The following is a 25229-nucleotide window of genomic DNA, read 5'->3' on the forward strand; positions in this document are numbered from 1 at the left end:
GTCTCTCACCTCATGGTCAGGAGTGGGTGAGGGGCTGAGTGAGCCCAGAGAGTGTTTACGTGGTGTTGAGGCTGTGTGGTCACCCAGGGCCTGGGACTCTCCAGGTCCTGGGGGTGCTTGACGGGTGGCAGGCCTCTCCCACTGGGTGGTGCCTGTAGGAATGTGCCAGTAGTAGATACCGGCCATGTCTGTGATCTTCTTCCATCCTGGAGGCAGGTCAGGGTCTGTCTGGAATGACTGCTCACTCCAGATATCTGGTAAAAACACACCCACATTTGGATTTATTTAGAAGTGCATGCATAAACACACCTCTGTGGCTGCACTCAAACACAGAACAGTTTTTTTTCCATATGGAAAAACAGGCGTCTGTTAAGTGAAAGTTAACCCTGCCATGCTTATACACTGAGCAATATGAACAGCTGAGAAGGATTACCAGCATTTGCGGCAGCTGTCATTTAACAAGCTGTGATGTACCATAGATAACAACTGAGTAAAACTTGTTAAGAACCCTTGTTGTATTTGTATAACACACCCATGAACATTCCTTAAACATTTTTAAAATGAAGATACCACACAGGGAACAAACAACTCAAATATGCACAACAAAACGCAGACAGACAGTGTTCCTCTCACATTTAGAACACTTAAACAGATGTCAGATGCAGTCCCAAACGAGCAAGCCCAAAGCAGAACTTAAACCTATTAGGCTTTATTCAACATGACACAAATAAAGACTTATTATTATTTTCTGGCCCTGGTAACTGCATTAGCCTCTTCTCAGAATCTAGTGTCATACAAATCTGCTCTTTTATTTCCATGGGTGTGTGATCTATTATGGATTCTTCAGTTTATTGCTTTTTAAAATCAGATCACTCAAAATTTGTGTCCTAAATAACGGATTCATAATCTGGAAACAGGTGTATTAACAGCAGACCATAAAGATGCCATAAGCCAGACTGTCTTAAATATTCAGAGGATTTGATTTCAGCATACGGGCTAACGTGACGAAGAAGAAAAATCTCCCTTTACAATAGCACAAGAAATGCTTTCTATGCCAAGTTCTTAAGTTGGATGAAGTCAAAGAGACGTCTCTGCAAGACCACTAACTTCTAAATCAAAACAGCAGAAATGGAAATTATTTCAAAAAGAAACAAAACTAAAGCCAGGCAAAATTTAGTACCACCAAAATTTAGTAACATCATTTGTACCATTTCTTTGTCAAGCTCGGTTTGAATCCATCTCTTCTTTCTTCCACCTGCTTATGGTTTCTTTACATTAACTAATCACACTTCGTCAGTGAGGGAAATGAAAGCATTAGCATTCCAAACTCAATTTATACAGTATGACTCGCTTTTAGAGATGTGGGTGGTGACATGTGCAATCCTGATTTACTAGAAAAGCTATACAATAAAAAGGACAGGGAATAAAACTAAATTACTAAATGCCTGCTCAAACTATTAGGTTGTTCTGCTCCAAAAGTCACGTATGGATTTACATAAAATTTAAAGTTCCCTCCCCAAACAGAACATAGCAGAAGGCTATTACTGTAAATTATTTGACAGTGATAAATTTAGAGGAAATACAACAGTTACCTTGAAAACACACACACACACACACACATATATTGCGCGGAGTATCAGAATAGTTATATCACTGTTTCTTCTCTCACTTTTGTACAAAATGTCATGTCATCTGAAGGCTGCAGTTTCCTGGCAGTCAAGCCAGCTGCAGCACACACACATACACACAACTATTGTTAGCATCTTTGTGTGTGTGAAGTTGATGTAGTGGCAGAGGTAGTAAAGACGATCCGAAACTGCATTAGGTGGTGTAGCAACTCATAAAGGTGATATAAGCTCTGAGTGACTGGTCAGCTGGTGCTGTGTGTATTTTTGAGTGTTTGTGTGTTTGAGAGTGTGTGTGCGTGATTGCACGAAGACTTCTCGAACTGCTGACCATGCTGATGAAACACAGCCCGTGGGCCTGTCGCCACGGCAGCAGGCTATGTGTCATCATGACTACCGGGTCCGTCCAGACTGAGATGGAATTCAGATAAGTTGTTAAGACTTTGGTTTCTTTAATGAAAGAGAAATCATAGAAAGCTTTGCAAAATATGCACATACGTTCTTGGCACAAACAGATGTCCTTTGGGGCTTAAGACTCTGGTTTAGAGCAAGGAGCTGTGAAGCAGTGCCTTCTGGGAGTTGCAGTCTTTTATGAGCAAGTAAAATAGGTCAGAGCCAATAAAACTACAACTGAGAGAACCTCAGTGTCTCTGCTATGTGCAAAGGGGAGGATGGTGACTCAGAATGTGTGCCAGCAGGAAATGAACAGAGTACTGGATATGGATTAAAGCATATATGTGCAAAAGAAGAGAGAGAATGGGGGCACTGACAGAGACACAGAGAGAGAGAAAGCTCTAGCTGTTTCAGTGCTCTGGCTAGTTTGTTGCGAGGGCTATATCATGCCTTGAAGTTAGAAGTGTCACCCTCTGCAAGCACTGTGACAAGTGTGGAACTAGAATGAAAAGTCTTAGCGTGCTGACATTGAGGCTAACAGTTAGCACGCTCCTATGCCGATCATGGAAATGTGCCACAGTGGAGCTACGTAGCAGTTAGCCTGTCACAGCCTCCGTTAGCATGCAGCTCCATGCCAGAGCAGAGTTGAGCAGAGGGGGAGGGGAGAGCAGAGAGCTTCTGGAGCAAAACACACACATACACATGTTCACAATTCATTTCAGTTGTATTGCATTGAGAACATGTTCTCTCTGACAAATGACACTAAAGACACACTCACAACACATGCACAAATATAGCACGCACAGACCACAGATTACTAAGGCAGAACGATATCATTACAAACTTCATCCTTGTGCTGGAAGAGACACACATATAAACCCATACTTGTACACACACACACACACTTATACACAGACAGACACACTCAGACAGCATTTCAAACTCTAACCCCACAGTGTAGTTTCCGACTCCGACAGATGCACCTACCCTCGTAATTGACAATCACAATGGCCAGCATGTAGTCTTTCCCCAGCATCATAGTTAGCTAGCTGCCTCTCATACAGCAAAACCCGGTGCTGTAACCAAAGAGAGAACCCCAGACAGAGAGAAAGAGTGAGGAGAAAGAAGAGAGGGGGGGGACACTGCAAGAGATGGGGTGAGGAAAAAGAGAGAGGAGAGAGAGAGAGAGGGACATGGAGACATATCGAGACAGAGAGGCAGGGAAAACATGACGTGAAAAGAGAGGCAGAGAAGAGAGGGAGGAAAGAGTGAAAGAAGGGAGAGAGAGACCGAGGGAGAGACGAGAGAAACAGAAGAAAAGAAAGAAAGGGAGAGAGAGGGGGAGAGAGGTTGTGTGTTCCCTGCAGCTGATCTATGTTTGCTGTTGTTGTCTCTCCTTCCTCTATCTGGAGCATCAACAACATCAGCAGCTCAAATAAGCCTGCCCTCCCTTTCCTGTCCTAAAACAAACATTCACATGGGCAGATGGAAAGAAACTAAAAATCCACTCCTCCTTCATCAAATGCCTATGACTGTCATTTTCTCCCTCCTTTCCACCTTTCCTTTAGCCTCTCTTGGTTGTCCTGGCAACCCCCAGATCATCTTTCATTCTGTATCATATCCAGTGGAGGTGCAAGGATGAGGAGCAGAGAGTGAGTGAGACATACATTATGGCTGAAGGTAGAAAAAAAGGCAAAGAGGAGGACCCTGATACCCTGAGGGTGGACGTATTTTTGAGTAAAGTGGGTGACAGAAAGAAAGAAAAAAAAGTGGTTCAACATCTGACTCACTAAAAAAACACAGTGAATGCCACATGTTGCTGTTCTGCACTCATCCATGTTCAACTAATGTTCCCTAGCAAGTGTTAGAATATATGCTGCTGTGTGAGAATGCAAGGGACCTTTTTAAATGACCTTCCTCAACTCAGCAATGTGTGTGTGTCTATGTGTGTTTTGGCTTCTCTGTGTGAAAGCAGTGTCATACTGGCCCTCTAACCCGCAACATCCACAGAGGAATCTGACAGACACCTGGGAAAACAACATGGCTTTGTCAATATGAGAGAGGGAGAGAGAGAGAGAGAGAGAGAGAGAGAGAGAGAGAGAGAGAGAGAGAGAGAGAGAGAGAGAGAGAGAGACAGGAGGACACAGCAGTATGGACGACTATGAGTTAAATCTCCATATATCCAACATGAAGGATGCCAGTACCATGACTATCGACTCTTCAGCAAACCCTCTGAGGACAATAAGTCTTAACCAGAGACTACAGTACCGTTAACATCTACTTTTTGTCCCCCTTCTCCTGCTCATCAATACATACACACATACATTGATCTACACAAAACGCAAGGCCCTCCCATGAGAGAATTATCACTTTGAAATTACACTGTAGACAAGCCACGATGAGTTCTGAAGACGAGAGACAGGAATTCATGGACAAAAGAACACATGGAAAGTAAATTCTCCCACAATACTTGTAGAGAAATGAAATACACAGATGCTCAGAGCCTTCAATTCGAAAGGGACAGTGAGTCATCAGACAGCTAGAAGAGAAACATTATGGGAGAAATAAAGCAGCAGCAAGGCTCAGGGGTTCAGAGCACTGAAACTCTCACAGACCGAGACAGAGGATGGTTTACAGCTGAGCTCATGTCAGAGGCTGGGGCTGCTGCTCTTGACGAGATGGATGTGTTTCATATGACTTACAAAAAAAAAAGAAAAAAAAAACACCAGGCAGAAATTTTTAAGGGCCCAATTAAACTGAACATCCAGATTTTTACATAACGCTGACAAAGAAAAACAATGACTTGGACAGACCTTCTGCAGAGGTAGGCAACAAGCAAGTATAAGAAACTAAAGGCCCATGACAGAGGTGATGACTCACAGGAATTTAGCTTTAGTTAAAATTCACCCCAAAGTTCTGCCTTACTGTAAGTACTGAGACATTAGACAGTAGAAACGATAACATCAGCTTTCTTTTATTCATCCTGAATGTCATGGAATGACACCAGTAAATGATTAGCATGCTAATAAGTACATATTTAAACACTGAAACTTACGGTATGCTTACACTATCAGGAAAGATAAAAGACTGTGCTATTTACTATACAAAAACTATATTTTAAAATAAAACTTAATCAACATTTTCAGTCATTTTTCAAGCAAAAATGCCAAACATTCCCTACTTCCAGCTTTTCATTTGTGCAGTTGCTTTACTTTGTGCTATATGATCACACCTGTTCAGGTTTTGCACTGTCAGACAAACGATTTCAGGATAACACTTTGGGTTTTATGATGTTGTGATGGGTATTTTCTAGCATTCTCTAGGTCAACTTGACTGACCTATAAAAGCTGATTGAAAAGAAAAACAAACTGAATGCCTAACAAAGTATGTCAACAGTATATGTCTGCTTGTTGTACCCACAGACCTATGGACTGAAGTGGGATGAAAACTAAAGTTTTTCTCATGGAAACTACAGCTACAGGTACATCCGGAAAGGCCCAGCTGTAATACTGGAGGTCCACAATTCTCCATTTGTCTGTATGTGTATGTTCAAACTACTCCCTACATCACATTTACTATTTACAGAGCACAAATGTTCATATTCTCAGAAAAAGAATGATGAACTAGGGGTAGGAAGGGTAAGATTTTAGGAAGCTAAAATGACTCCTGTCTCGAGTAACAGCTCTAGAGAAGACATCAAAGACACAGAGAAGGAGAGAGATAATGGCAGCTACGGATTTTTCATTAATTCATCAATAGCCCGCAAGCCCTATCCATACACACACAAGCACAGGACACAGCTTGAAACAGGACGCAGCTGATCTAGCTTGCAAACTACCCATGAGGTTACAAGGGCACTTCTGTCCCAGAGGGACTCTGGGAGATTTACTGGAGGCTGGAGTGATTGTTATTCTGTTCCAGCAATGTCTGAATTCAGCTTATGCATGCACGCACATGTGTGCACACTGGGTCACCCTAAATGGAAACATGTCATCAGCAGAGAGGACGGTAAAACCGCTACATAGCACACAAGAGAATTTATGAAAAAAAAACAACACACACACACACACACATTCGAGTAGCTGACACACACTCAATGAAAACCATGGGAAACATCAGTAAATGACAATGGCTGTTTACTACAGTTTACTACAATAAGCTATTCGCAGCATGTTTTGTGTGTGTGTATGTATATGTGTACCTGTCTCCTCTGGGGAGTTGCTCTCTTGGGACAGTGTGGTCCAACTCAACTCTTCGTCACTGGGGTTCAGATTCTGGATGCGGTTCAATGCACAGTCTGTCTTTGCACCGGTCCTCCTGTCCTTCTTCGTCTCAGGAGAGGAGGAGGAAGAGGAGGAGCAGGAGGCCACAGAGAGCAGGGGTGTGTCCTCTGGGCTGGCTTGACGTGGGGGTGAGGGAGGTGGAGGCACCGGAGAGTCCTTGCCAGATTTGAGGAGCTTGATGTTGGGTTGGAGGTCAGAGATAAGTTCCAGGCCTGCAGAAACTTTGTGGTTCTTCACAGGAGACTCACTTTTTATCATGAGTAAAGGCTTCTTCTCCTCATCTTCCTGCTCCTCCAACACCACCTCATCTCCATCTTCCTCAATCTTCATCTTTGACATTATTTCCTTTTCAGACAGAATGCTGATGTCATCATTCTCCTCTGCCTCAATGTTCAAGTCAAAGCCCAAATCTGTTGTGTTGCCGTTCAGTTTGAGATCCACTGTCGTGTTTATGTTACAGTCTATGTTTGATTCTGTTATCTGCTCGGGCTCTGTATCAGTGTTGGCGTCTTGGTGCAGTTCGTCATCTAACTTCATGACATCATCCTCTCGGTCATTATTGGTGAGAGTGTGACTGTCGTGCTCCTCTGCCGTGTTGACATTGCGGTCATCTATAGTCTCTGAATTACACTCTAGATCAATTGAGTCAGGACCAGTCGTGTTTTTGTTGTGGTCCTGACCGGCTTTACGAAGCTGGTTAACCCCGTTCTTGGCTAGTTTGGGATTGTTGGGGGTTGAAGACTGTGATGGGGATGATGACGGTGACGGTGAAGATGGCACTGCTTCTCCGAGGCCCATGGCGGCCTGGATACTGGTGAGTGCATACTTTTTGCGACACTTCGGAGGTGTGGCGGAGCCCTGTTTGATGACATCGCTGCTGAGTAGCTGATTGTGTGAGGACCGAAGGCTGAGTGAGGTGGGAGGCGTGGCAGCGGGGCCATTACGATTGGTCACATCTACTGACATCATCATGGCACAAGACAGATCAGCTGAAAGAGGAAGAGAGAGGGACCAGACTGAATAAATTTAAATTAACACGTTAACATGCACACAACACACTGTGGGAGTTAACTTTCCCACTGCTTACATACAGCAGTTATTTGCATTATAACAACTATTCTTGCATTATTATGTCAAAGACACGTGCTGTGTATGTGGGAAATGCCTAAGGAAAAAATGTGTCTAGGCATGAAAAATATACAATGTTTGCTAATTATATTAAAAATCAGGGGTAAAAAAAATGCTAAAATAGTGTATAAACAACGATGCAGCTCGGGGCTGCTTTTCTTTTGGTTTGGTTTGCAGTATCACAGAAATGCAATTAATCAATCCAGAGCTTTAATCAGAAAGAGGTCAACGAAAGGTCTACTGAAGGCGTCAAAATTGAAAGGTAAGTTTGGTGATATTCTGTATCTTTCTTGCTGTCGACAAATAACACGAAAAAGACCAAAACCAACAATGAACTGATGCCACAGAGAAGTTGTTCGCAGCCAGAGCCTGACACAGTATACTGCAGTGTTCCACTGTGCAATAAAAACACAGTTGTACCAGGTGAGACATTTCTATGAACGTGTACTTTCTGGCTATTTGCACTATTTACTCCTACGGGTCTAACATACGGTTGGTTTTGTCCTTTTTATGGGATCTGTTGATGATAACAAAACTACAGAACACTGCCAGGCTTATCTTTTACGTTCTTGAGAGATATCACTGTGGACTGGCGTCTTTCAAAACTACTAGCTAGTGGGAGGGGGCATGAAGAGCATGAAGAGTTTGGAGGATGTCATTCTAACTAAATGCTGCACAGCATGTGTGTGTTTGTGTATTCTGTACCTGACAGGAGGTCAGTCACAGACTGGTGCTGGTCACGGTTCAGGGTTCAGTAGACTCAGCTGCAGATCTGAACACCACTGAGGAAAAAAAAAACAAAAAACGGAATGATCAGAAGAAGAATGCAAAGAATCCTGAGTACTTCTTGGGTTGCCCTCGGAGACCACATTCATCCATGTGGAACCCAACTACAGCTGGTTTCTACGGAGACAACAAAATACTGAGAGGCGGTGAGGGGACTCCATAACATAATAAAAATAATAATAAAAATTACAGAACGGACACTGTGAATCATGGAGGAAGAATCAAAAACATGATCAATCCAGGTGGAGCCTCAGTTTGTTTAACACAAAATTGTTCTGCATATTGTCCCACCCATGCACACTGACTCAACCAGACACTGAATGTACTGTGCAGAGAACAGGGACATGAGACAGGCAAAAAGTGGACTTCCAAAGTGTTTTTGAACAGTTCAGTGAATTTGAAAAAGAAAACAAAAAACATGATACATCATACGTAATGCTAGAGAGCTGCTGTGGCTCAAGATGTAAACAGATTAAAAACACTGATATTAACACATGTAATACTTCCTTTACAAGCTAAGATGGTACCTAACATGACACACAGAAAGGTGTTGCAGAAAGGTGTAGTTCACCCAAACAACAATAAGCTCCCAGTCTGGCTGATGTGGTCTACCTTAGATTTACTTGCAGGAAAAAACCTGGTTTAATTGCTTCAAAGTAAAAGAGAAATTATAATAGCTTTTACTGCAAAGCATTTGCAGGAAGTGTTATGGAGTTATATTCACTGGGGTTAGCCCTGTGTATCCTAGCATAGATTTTGCTAGCATTTTGTGGTTCTAAAAAGACACTCTAATTTTATCTAAATACCATCCCTTTATTATGTCTGAATTTCATCTCATATTTATGGACAACATCAATAGCAATGTTTTTAAATAGTGAAAGCAGACGCGGGCTTATATTTTCATTTATGGCAGTAGGATGGTTTTGAAAAGCTTGGAGGGTTTACAAGAAACTATTTTTATGTTAAAAACATACCAACTTGAAAGAAGCCCTTTTTAGAGTTGCTACTGACCAGAGAACTAAGGATTGTGGGAAACTCCAGGATGGAGCGCATCCATACTGGTAGTCAATGGTTCTCTCTTCATCCAATCAGGAGGGCTTTACTGAAGCAGCAGCGTCCTGAGGGAGGGACAAACATAAAGTAGGGTTAATGAGATGGAGAAAGAGGGAGGGATGAACAGAGAGAAAAAGAGGGCTGCAGGACACCAGGGGGACAAATAATAAAGACACATCAATTATTCACAACCTTGATCAAACATTAATACACAAGGTGTGTGTGTGTCTTTGTATGTGCGTGTGTGTATGGGTGGTTCATTTTGTATAGAGCTCATATTTCTTTCTTTGGTGCAGTCTTGCCAGCCCTTCACTGACTGGAACCATCATAAAGTTAATGCCACAGGAGACTTGTAAACTCCCCATACTCTGCTTTCCACCAACCGACACATACACACAAACACGTGCACATTACTGCATAATGCAGTCAAGGCAAATCTCACCAACACGCAAACCTCTATGAGAAGTGGAGAGAAAGATGATAAGCATAGTTAAATTGGACCATAAAATCCCACTTAACCCTGGCTGAGGGGCTGGAAAAACACCTGGAATGATTTTGGGGAACAAAAATTGTAGGAACTGAAAGAAATGTTTCCCCATCACATGAATCTTTTAGCTCAACTAACAGCTGAGAGTGGCCTTTGCAAAGATTTAATTCAAAATTATTTGCAATTCTTCAACCTCATTTAAATGTGTAACCAGTCACACTGTAAGTTACAATTCTCTCAGATCAGACAATCTCCTGCACCAAGTCTCAGCTGCAGGGATAAAGACAGAAGTGCGCTGATGGTTGCAACAACATTCTGACATTTTTTTAAACATGATGATCAGCAATAAACTGTCATCTGGCTTTAGTAATCATGCAAATCCTCAAATGGCAATAATAGCCAGTGAGTTTTTAAAGTTATTGGCCCAGATACTGAAACTGGCTGATCAATTGCATTGTTTTAAATGCAACCATTTGGAGATTTTCTTTCTTTAAGTTCACTTTACCCTACGCTAATTCTTCTCATTTGTCTGCATAATGACAGAATGCACTGCAGACTTTGCAGAAATCCTTAACTTTAAGCATAAGGACTAAACCACTGCTACTTTTGCTGGCGAGGATCTTCTTTTCCCTTTAATGACTCTGTCTTAAGCCTTGAACATATTTCAAACTTCTTTCAGTCTTAAACGACAATGAACGGGCTGATCAGCACACACGTAGCAACTGACATCTGCAGATTTTCAGGGGCGTCTTGAACTTATGTTCTTACACAGCAGCTATGCTAACACATTTTCCACATTATTCTGAGTATACATGTAGGCCATAGAGCTTGCAGCAGTTGTGGTACCCATTGTTATTTGTATGAAAAAGGAAGGAGTGGAAGGTAAATGCAGCCATGGATTGAAAAAGGAGTTCCAGTCAGTGGACAGTATCTTCGGCAAAGAGACAACTATTTTAGTGCTTAATCTATCGAGTTAACTGTAGCATTTTGAATGAGATGCTGTTCTCCCGACTGTGTGAAGAAGAGTAAATGATTTCCAGTTTGTCATATTCAATAAATAAGATTGTTGTTGCTATGTAATTATCCTAACTCTGTATTTTTGGCATTTTGCGTGCTTAATCACAAAAAAGTGGAATACGCTTTTGAACAAGTTAATCTGTCACATCATTTCATAACTAAACTGAACAACTACAGCACAATTTAAGCCCTTTCTGATCACAATGCAGGCCATTTAAAGTCTACATTATTGGGCCAGGAACTTGAAGACAATATTTTCTTTTAAACCACTGCCACAACATCAGGCGATGTGTCATGTAGGCATTTAGAAATACTATTCAAAGGAACAAAAGAAACACCAACATGCATAATGATTTTTCTTCCCAACTCCCAAAATGTACAAAGACACAATAAATAATAATCCAGGATTACATAACTTTCACATTTTTACAATGGTTTATGTAACTCACAGTTATGAATAGTGCATTCTTCTATAAATACCGAATCACTTGACTTGTGCTGGTAAATCTCTAAACATCCTGAGGAACAGCTGATCTGCCACAATACAGTGAACAAGTCTGTACTGACTGTACTGAGCCAATTGTGCTTACTGATATAACAGCACATCAACAGCATCTGGTTTGTCTGAAAACACTAGGTGTTAAAAGACTGTGGTTAAAAAAAAACAAAAAAACATCTGAGGTACAGCTGTATAATTTTAACCTCGATCCAGCTGTACCTACTGTAATGTCTTCTCTAACGGTTTAAAAGTCAGAGCTCAAGTAAAAAAAAAAAAAAAAAAAACTGCCACGGACAGAGACGAGGAGAGAAGGGTGATGTATAAAAGTGAATCATAAAATAGCAATAAAAATGTTGCATTCTGGTATTAAAATTACATGGCATGCTCAGTTCCTTGAATCCTGCTGCAACAAGTCTACATACCAGGGAATGTGTGTGTTTGTGTGTGTGAAAGTATTTGTATGAAGGAGTGTCTACACTAAAAATGTATGAATCACTTCCCAGTGACCTGGCTTTACAGGTTTACCACCTTGCAACTGTCTTATACCAATTAAGCATTACCACAAGAACCACTGTAATTCTTCCATATTGTTACAAAGAGAAACAAATTTAGTACATACAGTCAGTGATATCCATAAAGGGAGAGTAACATTTTTTTTGTTTTGGTTTGTCTACTCAAACACACTGGATCTAACATGACACTGTAACTTTGAGGTTTAAATGCATTTATATTTTATTCCATGCATTCTTCTTCCTTGTCACCTAAAATGCAATCTGATCGCAAGCGGTTATTGTAGCCTTGATCTGCTAGCCAGAAATTAGGAGCAGGCTACGGAGGTCTATTAAGATCACTTCTTTCTAACTCCACAACCACCAGATTATTATCACTTTCAAGCTTGTAGTCTTCAGCTCCAACTGATGCTCTATCAGTTCATCAGATTTTACAAAGGTCCCTCAGAAGCTATTAAAATCAAACTTCTGAACTTCTTTCACATGTGCAATAGTCCTCCCCAAGACTGGCAAGCACATTGTGATGTGTACAATCAGTGAAGTTTCCCTTTAAAGTTACCACTTTAACCTCATAGTGATTGTTTCATTGCAAGCCCAGTGCGCTGGAGTAGAGCCAAAACAACAAAAAAGTGTCACCATCCAAACACTAAGTACAGACTGCTCTGTGGTTGTCATATCATTTCTTTTGCATACTGACAGATGTAAAATGCAAAATTTAAAGCTTCCACACTTGGGTGGAGCTTCAGCAGCAGCACAGTAAGCATGAACTTAAACTGCTACTTTCAATCCCAGCTACATCTGGATATGACTTCAAATGCAATGAAAGCGATAGTAGTGGCTGTTCTGAGTCGAGCCTCAGCACCCATGAAGGGCTCCCTGCAGTGCTCTGCTGTGGATGAGGGGGTCTAGGCATAATTACAGGGCCCATCTGTGGGCAGGGCGGCACTGACACACAGAGAGACAAACACCCGTTCACAAACAAATACATGAATAGTAAATATGAGGGTGAACCTTCCACATGGACTCCCTTGTAAACAGTTAAATGCACAGGCAAAAACTGCGACACAGACAGACAGGCAGACCCACTATATTCAAGACACACACTCAGAGCAGCACACAGGCCAACAGACATACAAAAACACACACTGGGAGGGTAAGTAATAAGATCTAGGATGTGTCACAGCATGACAGTGACCTTTGACTTCTGACCCATTGGCCAACTCACCGGGTTTGTGCTCTTGTATGCGTGTGTTGTTAGTGTGTGTGCACAAGTGTCAGTGGCATGTCAGGGGGTCTGGCTCCATAAAGAATGAAGGAAGCAGCTGCGAACACCCCACCTCTCTCTCTGTCTGTCTCTTTTTAGGTGTACTGTGTGTAACCACTGTTGTTCACCAAACTCTGGACTGCGCGAGCCACAGAATGATTGCTTTTAAATTCGTATGCCATGTGGATACCTGCCAACAGTTTGATAGGTCTCTCATTCCTCCTTCCTGCCCTTCCCAAGGTTTCTTGCCTTTCCAGTTCCTCTGTTAATCCCACTTGACTTTTACCTCTTTCCTTTATCCCATTTTCTTGTCCATTTCCTTTCCTCTCCCACTCCTAGCCTCCACTACATTCATCTTCCAGCTCTCAGCCCCTTCCTCTCCCTCCTTTCTTTTGTCTAGAAGAGAATTGCTGTCTTTTCTCATTAAAAGTGAAGAAGCTCTGTAAACTCTCATAAAAACCCACCCGTTTCTCTCTACAACCCTAATTTACAGCCACTCTTCCCCTCCTCTTCTCTTCTCGCCCCCTGCTCGTGAGAAACCCCATCTGTTACCAAAAAAGACAGACAAGAAAGCAAAACTGTCGCAGTTAGAGGCCCAGTCATCAAAAACAAAATGGATGGATTCATGTCAACAAAGCAAGGCATGCAGAATAGAGAATGCAACTGGGTGTTTTTCTAACTTTTGGATTAGGACGTGAACGTGTAAGCCAGCTGCACAAAACCAGGCAATCTTCCCAGATCTTTCTTGGCTTTATTTTCATTGGACAGCAGAGTAGGCCGGGCCCTTTACATTTAGCTGCATACTACTTGAACTACAAGGATGGGAATTTAGCAACACTCCTAAACAAAGACATATATTACCATTGCTGGATAGCTCTTCATGTTCCAACCACTATGCCAAACTTAGTCGTTTCTACTATATAGCCTACCATATAATCTATTGTGATGCAATTTAGAGCCTTTTTCAAAATTCTACTCCTCAGCTCCTGACCACAACTAAAAACTAAAAGCATATTTAACTGAACTATACTCGATCACTGTATTAATTAGAATTGATTTTTTTAGCCCCTTTTGACTATATAAAACTCTAAATGGCTTAGAACCAGCCTGCATTGCACACTCCCGGTTGTTTTATGCACCTTTATGTTAACTCTGCTCCCCAACTGCAGATATTTTTACATGATCAGAGTTACCATCATAAGAAAAGTGTTGATGTAGCATTTTCAATTATGCTTCCTAACTGCAAAATGCATTTCTCAAAAGCAAGTCAGTTTTACTCAGCTTTCAATTAGTTCAAATAGTTCTGTATACCTCTGTTCATTACTATATTATTATTTAAAAATATTGCTTCACTCTGGTTTTCTTGGTTTTGTTTTTCTTTGTATAAGTGAGCTGTGAGCCACAATCATGCAGAGGTTCTAATACAGGGTATGTTTATCAAGGTTATTTTTGGGAATCTAGCATGAAGAGTGTGCCATAGCTAAATATTTTGCAGCTACAAACAAATTCATGATGAATGAAAGTGGCTATAGTCAGTGGAATAACACACAAAAAAAGGCATCAATCAGCCCAAGGTTAGCAAAGCTAACAGACGGATGATGACTGGACCAGTCTGGTGCTATATTTTCCTCACTCCAAGCTCAGTGTGTGTGTGTCCACTAAAACAAGGAGAAGGGAAGAAAACAATAGCCATCTACAAAATCTGGTTTCACCCAGAATAACACCGGAAGGTTAGAAGAGCAAGGAGGTTTGTGTTTGTGTGCGTGCATCCTTGCATTGTCAATAACGGGAAATAACAGAGACAAAGTAACACTTTGACTGAGGCTGCAGCCAAAACAAACAATCTTGTGTACAGACAAACAAACACACTCACTCCCACACACACGCACTCATAAGAGAGGGCTTTGTGGTTTGAGCGTGCTCCCATGGCCATACATCGCCCTTGAAGCAGCAGTGGATAGTAAGTGTGAAGGACAGACAGAAATAGCCCCACTGTAATTCTACTAGTATAGTCAGAGTTTAAAGTAGACCCCAAGACTAACTGAGTCTCCCTGTTTGTGTGTGTGAATTTATGAATGCCTCAATGTACTGTATACATACAGCTAAAGGTATCATTTTCCGCTGGCGTGGTTTCCGTGGGCAGGAAAGAGAGAGAAGAAAATGACCACAAAAGAAAGGAAAGCAGTGAGGAATTTTCAGGGTGTGCCAAAGAATCTTAGGCATGTCTGTTTTTTGGGTGGGTGGGTGGGTCAGGGGCGACTGGGGGGCAAAATGCCTCTAATTGGTCATCAAAAGGAGAAGACAAAACACAGATGCACACAAACACAACCCATGAGAATAAAGATGAGTGAGGACCATTTGTGAGCACGTGTACACATTCTCTCAATGAGCAAACTAAGGCTGGCTAACATAATCAAAATAGTACTAAAGGTGGAAGGGGTTAAAGAGCTTTGTAACAGACTAAGAAATCTCACCTCACACACATTCACAGACTTTGAAACCCTGTGACCTGCAAAAGAATCATGTCAGAAACAGAAGCCAGGGGATGATTTCCTGGATTTGGGAAACTTGGGAACGAGTGTGCTGTAACCCCTCCCCCCCGTCCCTGATATTCCCCCTCTTTTCCTCCCTGCTTCATCCAGCCTCTCTTTCCTGTGGGTGAGGGGAGGTTGAGGGAGGGGGGAGAAAAAGTACACCACGAACACACTGACACCAAGCAAAACACACTGAGAGGAGGGAAGTCCCGCTTCAGACCTTAAAGCCTGCTCCCTCTGTGGAACACACATGAGCCGTCATGCAGCCAGCGTGACTTCGCTGTAATGAGACCGCAGCTCTTTCCTGGACGCAACGTTGAAGACAACAAGTAGTGCCCGGAGCAGAGTCAGAGAACAACAAGTAAAGCCACATCCTTATTTCAATTTGTCATGTGTTTGTGGTTCTTGTGGTTACAATGCTTCGTAAAGCATTGATAATAATGCGTTTAAATACAAAATCGCAAATCGTTCACCTGAACACACACCTCTCATCCTCTTCATGCAGTGAAGACCTATCTCATCAGTTTCAAGCATGTGATCAGTGTCTTAAATGCTTCATAGGGAAATAAACTTTCGGAAATGGTTATATTTTTTTTTCTTTCATCAGCAAAGATAGCTCTCTAGACACAATTCATGGTGATTTTTTATTAGACCTTCTGCTTCGCTTCTGCTTGATCACAAGCATTACAGCTCTCTTTTGTTATTTTCTTTTTCAGTCGACATGAAGGCAGGCCATGTATTTTAAAAAGCGTTCTCTCTCTGTCAGTGAAAACACACAGACAGGCGGACAGACATGCACATGCACAAAAGGCCTGTTAGATCCAAGAAAAGGGCAGAAGCAGTGGAGAGACTGTGTATCCTATATATAGCTGAGATGTGACAGGACATCCGAGAGGACAGGGAAGTCTAGACACAAACGACACAGCTCCTTACTCAGACTGTGCACGTGTTTTAGTGTGTGTGTTTTAGTTCAGCACGGCCTTGATCTCTCACATTTCATTTGAAAGCCTGTGGCAAGCTGTTCCATGATAAAGTCACAAGACTGTATTGATATCACAGACCAGGGTGATCTGACTGCTTGACTTAATAGCCAAAAATCAACATGTCAAATAGGGAGAGACAGTAAGAGGAGGAGACACTCAGAAAATGAGAAGGGAGGAGAAAAGGGTACCCGCGTAAGAACAAGAGATGTCAGGAAAGAAAACGGATCAGAGAGAGAGAGTGACTCATCAGAAAAGGAATGTCCCATCTCTGCCAAAGGAACCACAGACACCACTGCAACGATCGCTCCCTCTCCAACACTTTAAATCATCCCCTCCCTCCCTCACTCGTTGTCTTTTCCTCGTACACAATGGCTGCCTCTTTCTCCCTCTGTCCCTCTCCCCTTCCTACCAATGGAAGTTACCACTGTCGTTTCCCAATATTAGCAGGGCATTCTTCTCTGAGAGGTCATTGGTTTTGGATGGGGATGATACAGTTTGCTGACCATGGCTGGTGGACCAACACCGCACCGCCACTGTTTGGAGCAAACATACACAAGGCCATGACTGCCTCTCCACTTGTTTTGCCAAGTCAGTGCAAAGCCAAGAGGCAAATTCCAGCGCTGTTTTTTTTTTTGTTTAAATCAAAATTACACTGTTCTATTAACTTAAATTCTAGCCAACAATGTGTTTATGTTATTGCGGTTTATGTTAGGTTGCCACTGCTTTACATCCTCACCACAGATGTTAACTTATTGTTATTACCACCACAGGATATGATGTAAACGGAAGAAATTAATCTGGTCCGGAACCAAAGTCACCACAATGACTGCGATAATGATTCAACATTCCTATCACCTGTCATCCTGTACATTCATACCACAGGAATGTGTTTCATGCAGCTCGCAGACTCTGGACCCGTGAAGGTTAATTGTTACAACAGAAGAAGAGTGAGGAAAAGCTATAGTGTGCAAGGCTTGCTCCAGGGTTTTATAGAGGTGGACCACCTCTCCTGGCAAAAAAAGACCCCTCTAAACAACTTAACACACTTTATAAAATGAAACAAAAACCTATCAGGAAAAGCAACAGGGGCACTATTTCACACAGAAAATGTTACCAGTATATATGTCATGAGTGTGTCTGTTGTTCAGGCTGTCATCCAAAAACAAAATTGATTCCACATTTGCAGAAGAATTTCCTGGGCGAAGCCCTGGTCAGTTTTACCAGGAAAAGTTAACTCTGTGCTAAAACATATGTAGGGCTGCAGCTAACAATTACTTTCATCGTTGATTAATCTCTTTATTCTTTAATATACAAAATGTTAAAAACTGTGAAAGATACCATTCCTCAGAGCCTGACTAATGAATATTTGGCACTTTTGCTTAAAAAATGAAACAATCAATTATCAAATTAATTTTCTGTTGATCAACGGCTCCACTTAGTTTCAGCTCTTAACATATGACAAGAAATCAAAACTTAACTTAAATTGCCTATGATAATGATGGCGTCACCATACAGCTCATTTTGCATTTGGATTTGCTGCGACACAATCACCTACGATACATCACATCTATGGAACAAACAAAACGTTTATGAATTAATAGTATACTGAACTACGAAAAGGTCTGAGCCTCACCAACACGTATACATGTGCTGCCATTCAAATGTAAAACAGCCATCAAGTGGAAGAAAGGCTGACCTGGCAGAAAGATACAACACCTCCTGTTTTGAGATTTATGCAGCCAAGCAAGCTTCAATATGCATTACTGTATGGGTATCGACAACGTATAAGAGACCATACTGAAATATGCCTCAATTATTTGTCCCACCTCAACTAGATTGTGTTGATTTTTGTACCTGAAATGTATCTAACAGCTCTTTTGGTTTCAGTCACATACCGATAGAGAACGTCCAATTTGCTGGTTATTCAAATGTTTGACTGACACCAATCTCACCGATGAACAGCCAAAGGCACAAATGTCAAATATGTCTTATGATACCTTTGAGAAAAGTAAACCACAAGCACACACTCGTCTCAAAATCCCAGCAGTGACAAATGTAAGCAAATCGAAGGAGTTGTAAACATGAATCGTGGCCTTTTTTAGGCTACAAAGGAACAACAAAAGTAGCACAACCCAAATATAAACACTCCAAAGATAATTGTGAGTAATGCTATATTGAAGTACAACACAGTGAGAGTTTAATACTTTTTAGAGTTAATTGTTGTCTTGTATTAGTGGAATATATGCCGATACATCATACCTGTTAGATCGTAATCCATGACAGTATTACAATAATTGTGTGTAAGATGTTTTGAATAGCATGCTGAATGCTTTCTAATGATCAGTGTACTGTAAATATTTCATTTGGCATGGGTCCTTGGTCCTGACTGTTCCTTGTGCTTTTAGAGGTGCCTGTTAAAGAGCATCTGTCTATCTACTCAAGTGTTCCTTGCACCAAGGGTGGAGGATAAGAGAAGTAAAGTACAAACTACCAACTCTTGAGTCAATCCTTGTTTTGAGACACTGCAGCAGAAATCCCTGAACTTGCTGTAGTAGGCTAATTTACAGAGGCACCTGGGGCTCTGGCCTTTCCAGCATCTTTCATCACATTCTGGCTTTCATGGTGTATCACGGTCTGTTTGTGTTTGAAAGTCAGAGGGGTGGGGGGGAGGTCAGAGAGAACTCTTAAGCAGCTGAACTGGGACTGATGGGGGTATACGTGTGAAAGTGCAGCCATGTGGAAAAGACAACATCAGAAACAGAAACATAAAAACAAAAAGAGTGGGAAAGTGTGTGTACATGTGCACCGAGCGTGTGAGCACAGGCGTGGATCTATCTCTGCGTGTGGGGTTTCCTTTAAGAGTAAAAAACTTGTCGGCCCTTGCCTGCTTCCACAGGTAATTTACAGGAAGAATAACATGCATACTGACGACCCAATCACAAGGCAGACTTGACAGCAAGAAGACAGCCGATCAGTGAAAGCTGCCAGAAGCTGACACATTACACGGCAGCACTCTCACTCACATACACACGCACACACACAAAGAAAGAAAACAAAGACGTAAAGTAAAACTGAGCAAAAAGAAGGGAACAGAGAACAAGCGTGTGGGTGAAAAACTGTCAGAAAGAGTGAGGCAGGAAGACAGACAGAGGGACAGATGGAAAGAGAGAAAGGGGGCCCTATCATTCAGTTTCACACCCTACAGGATGAACAGGGCCTCTGTGCTCCTTCTCTGTTCAAACACACCTCACGGCTGTCTGCTCCCTGCAACAACAATGCACAGATACACACACATACACACTGCAGCCTGCCTGACAGTGGGCACAATAACCCTATTGAGAGGCATCGATAGGGGGCTGAAAGAGAAAGTGAAGAGAATGAGATTGAGAAAACGAGAAAACACACACACACATACAGCATCATCCATAAATACACACAAACAATCTGCAGTGTGGTTATCTTGCCAACTTGACAGCCTGGGATGAATCTACTCTCCGCTGTCCTTAATTCATCATTCATCTGTCCAATCTGGTCAGACTCCACACATACACACACACAAATATGCACATGCCTGCACACACACACTTGTTTGGTCAAGGGCGGACCAGTGGTATTGTTTCACAGGGGAAGCAGGGTGGTGATAACGGATCTCCAAACTCTTTATCTGATTGCTCGCACACACCCACACAGAAACACGCACACTGTGTCAGACAAGCATGTGCGCACACGCACACTCTCGCCATCCTTTCTCATCAGCTGTTGTGCATGACCTCGACCACACACAGACTAACAGGTTGGTGCTGCAAGGCAAGAAAGTCCCAACACCGCACTCACACATTTATAGTCTGGCCAACATAATTACATCCAATCTGCAGAGCACTTTGAGGCAAGCTAAGATATCGTATTTTGGGGTGTTTGACATGCTCACAGCGTCACAAGGTCACAGCTTACATTACTGAATTGCTATTTCTGTCCATGTCCATGTGCAGTGTGTACAGAATGCCTAAATGCATGTGTGCCTTTATTTTCCTCTCATAGAGGTGGTAGAAGTTACCTAAACAGAGAAGGGGCCATCTTGAAAGTGAGGCACATTCGTAATACCAAAGCTAAACAAGCAGGCATACACAAGCACACAGGAACTGTCTGCAGTGCTTGGCCCAAAACTCAGCCCATAAATGTCCAAGTCACTTTTTCCATACTCAGCAACTCCTGGTGTTGTATAGAAATGCTACAGTTGAAGGGAGGGAAAGTGAGCAAAGACGGAAAGAGGGATGAAGTGAAAAGAGGGAGTAGGGGCAGAATATAAACCAACTTAACATCCCAAGAGCCCTAAGCAATTAGCAATGACATCATGTTCCTGCGCACACACACACACACGCACACACTGCAGACCGGGGCCAGGTCTGGATGAAGAGCAAGACGGCAGGGCAAGGAGGCTGGGAGGATAGAGGCAGGGAGGGAGGCGAGGTAGGAAGACAGGCAGTGACGGAGAGAGAGAGAGAGAGGATGACAGTGCACCATTTCTACCATGGTGGTACAGTCAGTGACACATTCATTTTTGCAGCTTGCACTAATTAACTCACCAAGCCAACACCGCAGCACAAACCTTATAAAACCACCACAACCACTGCCGAAAATAGTGAGTGCTGGCAGTTTATCATAGAAGCTTATACACGACATAGTAAAACAGAAGGTTTTTCAGACTGTAAACATGACATTACCCTCAGTTTCATTCATTATTTATGCTTTTTGACAAGTGCACTTTATGAGCACACTTCCTAAACGCAGACACAGGGACGCATCAGTGAAAACGTGACGCAAAACGAATGCATGAGAGCCACTGTCACCAGGAGAGAAAGCCTGGGAGACAAGGAGCGAGAGAAACCTCAGTGGTGCAATCCAAAAACAGAACACACATCCTCTGGTAATTCATGTTATTGTCAACAACTTCAGTGTCCCTTCTGCTTCCACATAAACAGACAGAGTCTACAATATGAACTATTTCACAAGTTCTTACTTTCTTGTGACACAACAACAAATCCAGTCCTTGTGAAAGTCAGCCCTGTCAATGGTTTTAAAAGGAAAAGTCAACAATAATTCTTTCTCCACATCTTAATGCAAAACATATCTGAGTCCTATTTCTGCACCCCCTACCTCCAAGACAATTAAACAGGAAATTTATTCACATTATTCATTGGATTCTTTAAATCAGAAAACATAAACAAGCAATTAAGTGGCTCCATGTTTGTATAAAACAAACAGGCATATTATCTCATGGGCCTGGCAAAGACTAGCAGAGAAAAGCTGGAAACGATTAGCTAACTGTGTCCAGCCAGCACCATGCACCAATGCAAGCCTCAACCTCAGCCCCCCCCCCGGGGCCTGCATGGCCTATAGCCCCAGACTATTCCACGTAATGTGCACAAGTAAAGAGAACACCATCCTTTATGCCTGTTTGTTTCACAAAGAGTCTCTTTCTTAAACAAACTGTAGCTCTAACACAGAAGCCAACATAGGACGAGACAGGGGACACAGCCATGAGTCAGGAGCTGGAACATCTCTGGACAGGAACCAAAGGATAGGTTAAACTGACCTGTCATGCACCTAGTGCTAAAACTGTTTTATTTATTTTCTCTGTTTTATTTCGTTCTAAAATGAATATCTTTGGGTTTTGGAGCATTAGCCAGACAAAAAAACAATTTAAGGATGCCACTTTGGGCTCTGAGAACCTGTGACAGACAGTCTGAATACTAACAAACAAAAGATAAGTATCTCATGAAAATAGGTATTTTCATGCCTATTTGGGGCACGAACCAATAACCCTACTTAGGAACAAGTCCTGGTGTCACCAACCTATTCAGTTTTGTAGCTCTATATGTGCAGTATTTAGCAGTTTAGCCCAAGAAAAAATGGTCAGGAACAACACAACTAAACTTCAGCTCTCTGGTGGAGATGAAGTGGAAGGTCTGTCTCAGCTTACCTCTATAGAAATGTAGACATTATGGCACGAATTAACAGCTTATATCATAGTAAGAAATTAAAACCGGATTAGTTATTGTACATATATAGGTCTTCTTTTTGTCTGGTGGTTGGCTAACTTTTGATGGATGACCGATCAGTTAACCAGCCACTTACCTGCTGGTGTAGGCCACCTTTCCCTACATAATGACAGCTCGAGTTTAAGAGTAGTGAGGTTTCAGAAATGTTATATTAACAGCTCGCTTGCATCCTTTTTTTTTTTTTTTTAAAAGCGTTTTCACCGTTAAATCCCAAACGTAGGAGTCGAGTTGAACTAGCTAACCTTAAAGAAAAGCGGTGGTCGACGGCTGCCTGCTCGCGACAACGTTCCCTTAACGGCTGTTTTCACAAACAAGCTAAACGCATGAAATAAATGCTAACATAAGTGCAGCCCCCCCCATTCTGCCGCCGCAGCCTCCCAGTCTCCTCTCCCCCACCTTCCCGACTTGTTTGCAACACAGCGGGCCCCTCAGATACCAAAGCAATGCGTCGCCCAGAAGAACACGGAAAGTTACTCACGTTTCTAGTCATTTCAGGGCTGAGAGGGCAAACTGCAACGGCACCGTAACGACCTCAACTCCCCGTATTCGAGCGAAAATTCTCGGCATACCACATCACTCACCTCCTCTCCAGTGTGTTCACGTCCTCCTCGCTGCGCTCCTGTCTGTTTTTCCCTCCTCCCCTCCGTTTTCTCTCGTCTTGTTTCTTTTTCTCCTCCCTCCCTCCCTGATGCCGCTGTTCTCCGACAGGGGGAACCGGGGGACGCTGCTCCGGAAGCAAACGCTCCTCTGTTATTTTTTATTTATTTATTTATTTATTTAATTTTATACGGTCTACGTATATACAATGAATGTGGGAATGGCAAGCCTAATGCCATCACTTCACCCTATGGTGGCTGCTTTCACTTCGATAGTAGACAGGAAAGTTCTCATCTCATTTTTCTGAAGGACATTTGTAAACTTGGAAGTTTTCTATATTTTGGCGTGTATTTTGTAATATATTACAAAGTGAGATTTTCCCCTAATGTTATTTTGTTGCTCTTTAAAAAAAAAAAAAAAGAAAAGAAAAAAACTCATTGTACAGAAGTTTGGGCACCCTACTGAATCAGTACTTAGTGACCCCCCTCAGGCAGAACATGCATGAGCCCCCTGCAGACCAGTTATGTAGGAAAAGAATACAGATGAACAGAAAAACTATAGAGCCCATAAATAGCATAAAAGGTATCTGTGCTTAATAACTAAGCAAGCACAACGTGAAAATTATGTGAATATAATACAAATACTATTAATAAATATCTATGAATTAAAAATGAATATGTAATATATCAATAAACACATAATCTCTACAACAAAGCTGAGCTGCAAAAATTACACTACACAGTCATGTAATTGCACTTATTTACTGCACTTGGCAGTAAATAATTTTAACAAAATATGATCCAAAATGACTAAATTGTTTGAGATGTCAGTAACAATAAAAGTCATCAGATGGCAGATCTGATATCTTACAAAATGTCAAAACACTCACACTGGGTGTTCACAAAAACAATATCACACCATCAGTGTGATAATGTCACTACCCACTCACAAACCCAAAGTGCTGCCAACAGACAACAAAATATCAGCCTAGTAATAATAGTGTTTAAAAGATAAACAGTATTGTCAGTTTGTAGTGATTGTTGTCATCCACTTTTCCACCTAATAATAACAATGGAAGGATCAAGCTGACTTACTTCCCCACTGTGTCGTCGTACATTGACGGGCAACACAGCAACATTTATATTTGACTCAAGTGTCCCTGACTACAAACAGAAGCTGACCAATACAAAGCCACCACACATGGCAAGATTTGGCAGTATTCAGTATTGCAGCAATTGAAACTTATTGACATGGAACAACTAAAAGAGCATTTAGTCTGAAATGAGCACTACTGCTGTTTGGGGAATTTTATTTCAGTGAGATTTGATCTGAAAGCTCAGCCCTGATAAAAAGGAGAAAACAATGTATAGGGTCTAAAAGAATTACTGTGTAGATCCATGTCTCCCTTGCATAAAGAAGCACCTGACTTTCCAAGCTTTATACTTTTGACCTAAGGTAAGTCTCAGTAGGTGAGGCTAGAGGCACTCTTCTCTTACAAATATGGTAAATATCCCTCTTGAATTTGCATTTGCCTTGCCCTCTCCTTGCTGAGAACAGAGCTGCATGAAATCTCATCAGGATGCTGTCCCAGAAGACTTTAATAGTGCATAATATTTTATTATTGGCCTTTCTGGAGTTGCATTTGCGATAGGTGACTGGATTACCTTCCATCAACTTTCAAGTCTGTGCAAAAGGATTTCACAGCACAAAAAAAAAATAATAATAATGATGAGGAGTAATTGGTGCCTGGAAGGTAGGAAAGTGATTAAAGAAATTCTCAGCCATGTCTTTGCTTTAAAAAATAATTGGGAACATTATATATACATGATTTGTGATTCGTGGTCCAAAAGTGCAAAACCACAAAGCAATTTCATCACTTAAATTTATAACAAGGTACCTATAAAAATAATGATCACTTTTTCCTCAGCTGTACTTGAAATTATTACCCACACTTGATAGTACATATAGCCTAATCTAGTTTTACATTACAGCCTGACAGGCAGAGAACATGC

At 41.8% G+C, this 25229-nt stretch overlaps 1 protein-coding gene across 4 annotated transcripts in view; it reads right to left on the reverse strand.

Annotated features, from left to right (window-relative positions):
* LOC121180320 (amyloid-beta A4 precursor protein-binding family B member 2-like) overlaps nt 1–23286 on the reverse strand; it is a 41955-nt gene extending 18669 nt beyond the window's left edge. For 3 of the 4 annotated variants that reach the window (XM_041035638.1, XM_041035637.1, XM_041035635.1), the window contains exons 1-5: nt 23202–23286; nt 9227–9333; nt 8135–8211; nt 6220–7290; nt 10–254 (exon numbers count right to left, since the gene is read on the reverse strand). In XM_041035638.1, coding sequence (XP_040891572.1) covers nt 10–254; nt 6220–7273 — 1299 coding nt within the window. In that variant the 5' untranslated portion in view covers nt 7274–7290; nt 8135–8211; nt 9227–9333; nt 23202–23286. The other variant, XM_041035636.1, reaches the window with a different exon arrangement.
* Between the last annotated feature and the right edge of the window lie 1943 nt (nt 23287–25229).

This window comes from Toxotes jaculatrix, chromosome 4 (genome assembly GCF_017976425.1).
Source record: "Toxotes jaculatrix isolate fToxJac2 chromosome 4, fToxJac2.pri, whole genome shotgun sequence".
In the NCBI taxonomy this organism is placed as follows: domain Eukaryota; kingdom Metazoa; phylum Chordata; class Actinopteri; family Toxotidae; genus Toxotes; species Toxotes jaculatrix.